Source organism: Poecilia formosa, unplaced genomic scaffold (genome assembly GCF_000485575.1).
Source record: "Poecilia formosa unplaced genomic scaffold, Poecilia_formosa-5.1.2 Scaffold1028, whole genome shotgun sequence".
NCBI classification, from domain to species: domain Eukaryota; kingdom Metazoa; phylum Chordata; class Actinopteri; order Cyprinodontiformes; family Poeciliidae; genus Poecilia; species Poecilia formosa.
Window position 1 is genome coordinate 38,347 of NW_006800967.1, and position 6,920 is coordinate 45,266.

General features: G+C 46.5%; 1 protein-coding gene and 1 long non-coding RNA gene across 3 annotated transcripts in view; one reads left to right on the plus strand and one right to left on the minus strand.

The window, feature by feature from the left end:
* Positions 1-6,315, plus strand: part of ddx27 (DEAD (Asp-Glu-Ala-Asp) box polypeptide 27) — an 11,821-nt gene extending 5,506 nt beyond the window's left edge. Inside the window, exons 8-19 of one of the 2 annotated variants that reach the window (XM_007544195.2) lie at positions 209-382; positions 458-608; positions 688-787; positions 2,783-2,924; positions 3,008-3,161; positions 3,795-3,876; positions 3,964-4,141; positions 4,220-4,326; positions 5,366-5,462; positions 5,589-5,680; positions 5,755-5,875; positions 5,961-6,315. In XM_007544195.2, the coding sequence (XP_007544257.1) occupies positions 209-382; positions 458-608; positions 688-787; positions 2,783-2,924; positions 3,008-3,161; positions 3,795-3,876; positions 3,964-4,141; positions 4,220-4,326; positions 5,366-5,462; positions 5,589-5,680; positions 5,755-5,875; positions 5,961-6,061 (1,499 nt within the window). In that variant the 3' untranslated portion in view covers positions 6,062-6,315. Of the gene's footprint in view, positions 1-208; positions 383-457; positions 609-687; positions 788-2,782; positions 2,925-3,007; positions 3,162-3,794; positions 3,877-3,963; positions 4,327-5,365; positions 5,463-5,588; positions 5,681-5,754; positions 5,876-5,960 lie in introns of both variants that reach the window. The other variant, XM_016667361.1, reaches the window with a different exon arrangement.
* LOC107835112 (uncharacterized) lies at positions 4,199-6,036 on the minus strand. Its single transcript, XR_001660941.1, has 4 exons — positions 5,945-6,036; positions 5,714-5,868; positions 5,559-5,620; positions 4,199-4,284 (listed from the first exon to the last, which is right to left on the minus strand). It is a non-coding gene; the product is annotated as an uncharacterized LOC107835112 (long non-coding RNA).
* Positions 6,316-6,920: the final 605 nt, after the last annotated feature.

Below are 6,920 nucleotides of genomic sequence, written 5' to 3' on the forward strand. Positions count from 1 at the left end.
TGGATGGATGGATGGATGATGGATGGATGGATGATGGGTGGATGGATGGATGGATGGATGATGGATGGATGGATGATGGATGGATGGATGGATGGATGGATGATGGATGGATGAATGGTTTTCTGACAGAACCTTAACCGGAGCCTCTGGTTCTGGTCTCTGGTACTGAACCAGAACCAGTGAAGCTGTCTTCCGGTTCCGTCCTCAGGGAAGACGGCGGCCTTCATGCTGCCGGTGTTGGAGCGCTTGGTTTACAAACCCAGGACGTCCCAGGTGACCCGGGTCCTGGTTCTGGTTCCCACCAGAGAGCTGGGGATCCAGGTCCACTCGGTGGCCCGCCAGTTGGCCCAGTTCACCTCCATCACCACCTGCCTGGCTGTTGGTATGGAAACGACCCAGTTCAGGTTGTTCCGGCCCGGTTCTGGTCCCGGCTGACTGCTGCTGTTGCCATCTGCAGGCGGTTTGGACCTGAAGTCACAGGAGGTGGCTCTGAGGGCGGGTCCAGATGTTCTGATTGCCACACCGGGCCGACTGATCGACCACCTTCACAACACGCCGAGCTTCGAGCTGAGCCACATCGAGATCCTGATCCTGGACGAGGCCGACAGGTGGGGGCGCCGCCACCGGTCGACGGAACCGGACCGCTAGCATAGCCGCTAACGGCCCGGTTCCGTGTGCTGCTGACAGGATGCTGGACGAGTACTTTGAGGAGCAGATGAAGGAGATCATCAGGCTGTGCTCCTACAACCGGCAGACCATGCTGTTCTCAGCCACCATGAGCGAGGAGGTACCGCCATAGGACAGCAGCCGTTACCATAGCAACGTGTGACACATGATAGACACATAATAGACACATGATGTCCAGTCCGTCAGGCGCTTTGCTGCTAGTTGACAACTCTATAACGACTAGATGACGAGGTTTCAGTTCAGTTTAAAGAAACCTTTCAAATTAGCTACCAAACTAATGTACATTAACTAGCATAAGCTAGCTAGCTTGGTAGATAATTAGCTGGAGGAGTAGCTAACCTAAAAAGCTATTAGATTTGCTAACAATCATTAATCTATCGCTCTGGTAAATTAGATCAGTGTTTTTCAACCTTTTTTGAGCCAAGGTAATTATTTTAATTGAAAAAATCTCGAGGCACATCACCAACCAAAAATGTAAACAAAGATACTCTGTAGCCGCCTATATTACATATATAGTCATTCTTATCAAAGTGTCTTGAATAGGAATCAAATAAACACAAAAATGTATTTTTATCACATTTTACATTTCTTATTTCAAATTGCAGGTAACATGTCCACTTCAAAAATACACCTGAACACCTGAACAGCCACAACACTGTGGTGTTAAATTTACAGAAGTTGTAGAAAACTTCAAAGTGTTTTACAAACTAATCCACAAGCATTCTTATAGCCAGAATACAGAAAATAATTCTTATTCTGAAAGAAGCAATAATATTTGGGAAGGATTTCACTGTTACAATATTTAGATTTGCATGTACAAAATGTCAATATCTGTATATTTCACCCATCTAGTGTGAAACCTGTGCATGTTTGGATAAAACAGCCGATTTCTGGCAGAAATTGAAGAAAGACAAAGCTCTTCCTCAACAGCTCTCAGTCTCTCTCTGGTTTCAGTTTTTATAGTAACCAGGCTTGAGAAGCTCACTTCACACAGACATGTTGAGGGAAATGGACCCATGTTCTTTCCAACTACTGCTGAGCTTCACTCTTTTCCATCACTGTCGTCACAGCTAGATACGATGCTCTCACCGCTACCTGTAACATTCATGCATCACTAATTCTCTTGTTTTAATGTAAAATGCTCTGTACCTACTGCCATCTAGTGGTAAGAAAATTACATGATGACGCCGCTAGCCACTGCTAACCATGGTTTCGTTCACACCGCGCTGAAGTGCAGCAGCTTTATTTCCCTCCTGTAGTGGCAGATCGACAGCCCTCAACTTAAAAGCTGCACCATACGAGTTTGAAAACATTTCTCCGTCCTGCTGCTAGCATGTGGTTGTTCTAAATGAAAATTAACGCGTTCTTCTTTGATTTACAATTTTGACTTCTAATGATTCACTTCCTGCTAGAGAGCCCCCTGGTGGTTGAAGAAAAATACACAGAAAAGCCGCACCGGGCTACAATCCGCATGGTTCAAAGCTTAGGAAAAAAGTAGCAGCTTATAGTCCGGAAAATACGGTACCATAGGTGAGATTGAATAATTTCCACGGCACACCTGACGATCACTCACGGCACACTAGTGTGCCGCAGTACAGTGGTTGAAAAACACTGAATTAGCTGATAGCAGCAGTAGCTAATCTAACACAGTGATCACTTATTAATAATCATAAAGTAAACATAGAACTATAACAGAATGTTATTCAGTCTGTGTGGGAAATGTTTGAGCGTTTTTCGGTGTTGAATCCTGATACATTAGTGATGTTAGTCAGTTGCTATGGTAACAAAACCTGCGTGTAACGTAGCCAACACAGAGAGTGAGACAAAAGAACAACTCAGGTTGCTTTGGGTTGTTCTTTAATGGTTTTTCTGCATTATTTTCCCCTTTGCTGTGGCGCTCTGAGCTAATATTCCCAACATCCTGGTTTCATTTAGCTAGCGGTTTTGTTTGTTGCCACGGATGGGAAGGAAAACAATCAGCTTTTAGCAAAGAGGGATGTAAACAATACGATGCAATGTATGTCAATGGGTTCCCCCATCCTGCAGTCACATGACCCGGTTCTGTGGGTCATGTGACCCGGTTCTCTGCCTCCAGGTAAAGGACCTGGCGGCGGTGTCGCTGAAGCAGCCAATCAGGATCTTTGTGAACAGCAACACGGACGTGGCGCCGTTCCTCCGGCAGGAGTTCGTTCGGATCCGACCGCACCGGGAAGGAGACCGGGAGGCTGTGGTGGCAGGTAGGACCGGGGAGGTCCAGGTTCTGCTGAGGTTCTGTTGTCCTCCGGGCCGGACCATGACTCTCCGGATGTTCTGTTCCCAGCGCTGTTGACCCGGACCTTCCAGGACCACGTGATGGTGTTCACCCAGACCCGGAAGCAGGCCCACCGGCTGCACATCCTGCTGGGCCTGCTGGGCCTGAAGGTCGGGGAGCTGCATGGAGAACTGAGCCAGAACCAGAGGCTGGAGAACCTCAGGTAGGTTCTAACGGGTTCAGATTACAGCTGGGCTTAAAAGCATCTCCAGGTTGGTTCGTTCCAGATATGATTTCTGATTTTAATCAACGGTTTTGTACCACAGAGTATCAAGAAATGAGAACTTTTGTAGTTTAATTTAATTATGAGAATATAGTTATTAGCAGAATGAAACAATTTTACCAGGAGAAAATTTTAAAATAAAAAGCAGTTTTAATAAGAAAAGCTTCGAGTCATTGAGATGTGACATGTTGTTCGTTTTTCAAATAGAGAAAACTCTAGAAAAACCTGCTGAACATAATTTGATGGATTAACCAAAGCATAACTTCACCAGATGCTCGACTTTCCACTTTTTGTTTTTCATGAGTTCTTATAAACTGATTACTTCGTTCTCCTAATATTAATGCTTTATTCTCGCATTGTTTTAACTTTATTTTGAGGAATTTTACAAATCGTATCCCAGCCCCAATTCTCTGTCATTCACCTGAATTCAAAGTCCTAATAAACAGAAGCTGTAAAACGCTTGTCAACCAAAAACATCCAGATTTTAAAATCTTCAGAAACTATAAAATGGATTGTTGAACAAATGGATTCATGGCCCCAGTTCAGATGTTCTGGTCCGTCTCGGTTCTGCAGGAGGTTCAAAGACGAGCAAATCGACATCTTGGTGGCGACCGACGTCGCGGCCAGAGGTTTGGACATCGACGGCGTGAAAACGGTGAGAGTTCTGCTTCGGCTCGTTTTGTGATCTGACCCGGAACAGAACCGGGTCGGCATCCTGAACTTGCTCCCACCTGCTGCCCAGGTGATCAACTTCACCATGCCGTCCACCACCAAGCACTACGTCCACCGGGTCGGCCGCACGGCCCGCGCCGGCCGCTCCGGCCGCTCCGTGTCTCTGGTCGGAGAGTCGGAGAGGAAGACGCTGAAGGAAGTGGTGAAGTCAGCCAAGAATAGCGTGAAGGCCCGCGTCCTGCCCACAGGTAAGCGCCAGGGGCGGTCCGGTTCTTCAGCCAAGTCAGGTCAGAACCAGACTGAAACCGGGTTTGTTTCCCCTCCAGAGGTCGTCCTGAAGTTCAGAGATCTGATCAGCAAACTGGAGAAAGACGTTGAAGCGGTGATGAAGCTGGAGAGAGAGGAGAGAGAGATGGCTGCATCTGAGGCGAAGGTAAGGCTGGACGGAGCGGGTCAGAACCGGATCAGAACCTGAAATTACGATAAACTGAATAGTATCCATTTGTGTGATTTATCATTTTTCTCTTTCTACTAATTATTACTCTAATTCTATTATATCTGTCATTACTGGAAAATGGTGTCAAAACAGCAATATTATCGTTTATCGCAATAACTTCTGGGACAATTTATCATCCAGCAAAACGAGTTCCTGTGACAGGACTTCAATCAGCCTCCATGTTTGTCTGGAGCAGCTGGCTCCGCCTACTTTAGGCCTCAACAAGCGCACAAACAGTGACACCTACAGGCCAAGTGTGGCACTGCATAGCCATTAATTATTAACATATGAATCTGTATGAAACTTTTGTAAAGTATCTGTTATTTCCATATTTCACCATCAGAAAAAAATGCACCAAAAACGTCACTTAACCACCAGGACTTAGAACTGACAATCAACTTAGAGAGCGCGCTACTCTATGTGCTAATCGTGTAGAAATAACTTATTGGTACAGAAAACTGTTTTTCTGCCGTAATTAGTGGCTACGCTTTTATGGCAAGCTAGCTGTAGGGAGCTAGCTGCGAGCTGTAGAGAGCTAGCTGCTAGCTGTAGGGAGCTAGCTGCTAGCTGCGAGCTGTAGAGAGCTAGCTGCGAGCTGTAGGGAGCTAGCTGCGAGCTGTAGGGAGCTAGCTGCGAGCTGTAGGGAGCTAGCTGCGAGCTGTAGGGAGCTAGCTGCTAGCTGCGAGTAGTAGGGAGCTAGCTGCGAGGTGTAGGGAGCTAGCTGCGAGCTGTAGGGAGCTAGCTGCGAGCTGTAGGGAGCTAGCTGCTAGCTGTAGAGAGCTAGCTGCTAGCTGCGAGCAGTAGGGAGCTAGCTGCGAGGTGTAGCAGTGAGAAAGGAAGAGGTGCAACGTTACTGCAGCTTTAAACCAACATCAGCAAGTCGTCTCAATGACCTGCTGAAGATAGTTGATGACATGTTAACAGCTGTGTGTGTGTGTGTGTGTGTGTGTGTGTGTGTGTGTGTGTGTGTGTGTAGCTGAGTGTGGCTCAGAAGCGTCTAGAAGGCTCCGCCTCCTCCAGCGACTCTCAGAGGGTTTGGTTTCAGACGCAGCAGGAACGCAAGCAGAGCCGCAGTGAGTGGAGGATTGTAGTACTCTGTAGTATTAAGTATAGTATTAAAAGTAGCATTGTCTATAGTACTGTGTAGTAATCTGCATGATGCAGAGTACCGTGTCTCAGATCTTCTTCTGCCCCTTCAGTGTCGAAGGCTCTGCAGGAGTTCGATTTGGCTCTGAGAGGAAAGAAGAAGAGAGAGAAGTTCCTGAAGGATGGGAAGAAGAAACAGCTGACGGTAAAATCAATCACTGATTGATCGGAGACCAACCTGAGCCTCTGAGCGTGCTCAGTGTGTCCTCTCTGTCCCAGTCTGAGGAGCGCGCTCAGTTCGAGATCCTGAAGGCTCAGATGTTCGCTGAGCGAGCCGCCAAGCGGGAGAGACGGGCGAAGAAAGCCAGAGCCATGCCTGAAGACGAACCGCCACTGAAAGGTCAGAAACACACACACTGAGACCCGACCAGAACCTCCAGAACCTTGAACCCAACTGATGCAGACTGACCAACTTCTGTCTGCAGCAACCAATCAGAAAGCAGCAAGCAGAGGCAGGAAGTCAGTGTTTGATGAGGAGCTGACCAACACCAGCAGGAAGTCCCTGAAAAACTACAGAGCCGGGTGAGACTGGTCATCTATTGATCATCTATTGATCATCTACTGGTCATCTACTGGTCATCTACTGGTCATCTATTGATCATATATTGATCATCTATTGATCATCTATTGATCATCTACTGGTCATCTACTGATCATCTATTGGTCATCTACTGATCATCTATTGGTCATCTATTGGTCATCTACTGGTCATCGCGCTAATTTTCATTTCGAACAACCACATGCTAGCAGCACGACGGAGAAATGTTTTCAAACTCATATGATGCAGCTTTTAAGTTGAGGGCTGTCGATCTGCCACTACAGGAGGGAAATAAAGCCGCTGCACGTAAACTCGGTGTGAACAAAACCGGATTTGGAGACAGAGAACTGCGTCCTTAATATATCCATCAGTTATTAGGACGCAGCCCTCTGCTGCCCTCTGCTGGGTCCTTATGGGAAACAGAGCAGCAGAGATACCAGCGGCCTGCAGCCCGGTGCGGCTGATAAGTTTCCAGGCGAGGGTTTGGGGGAGGGGGGTCAAACATTTGAAGGTGCGGTAAATGGTGCGCCGATAGTCCGGGAAATACGGTAATTGGTCTTAAAAGATTTTTTAAAAACGAATATTTAATTATCTGCAAATAATGCCATCTTTGAGTGTCTCTGCTGTAGCAGTGACTAGCGGCGTAATCATGTAATTTTATTACCACTAGATGGCAGCAGGTACAGAGCATTTTACATTAAAACAAGAGAATTAGTGTTGTGGCTGTTCAGGTGTTCAGGTGTATTTTTGAAGTGGACATGTTACGTGCAATTTGAAATAAGAAATGTAAAATATGATAAAAAATAAATTTTTGTGTTTATTTGATTCCTATTCAAGACACTTTGAT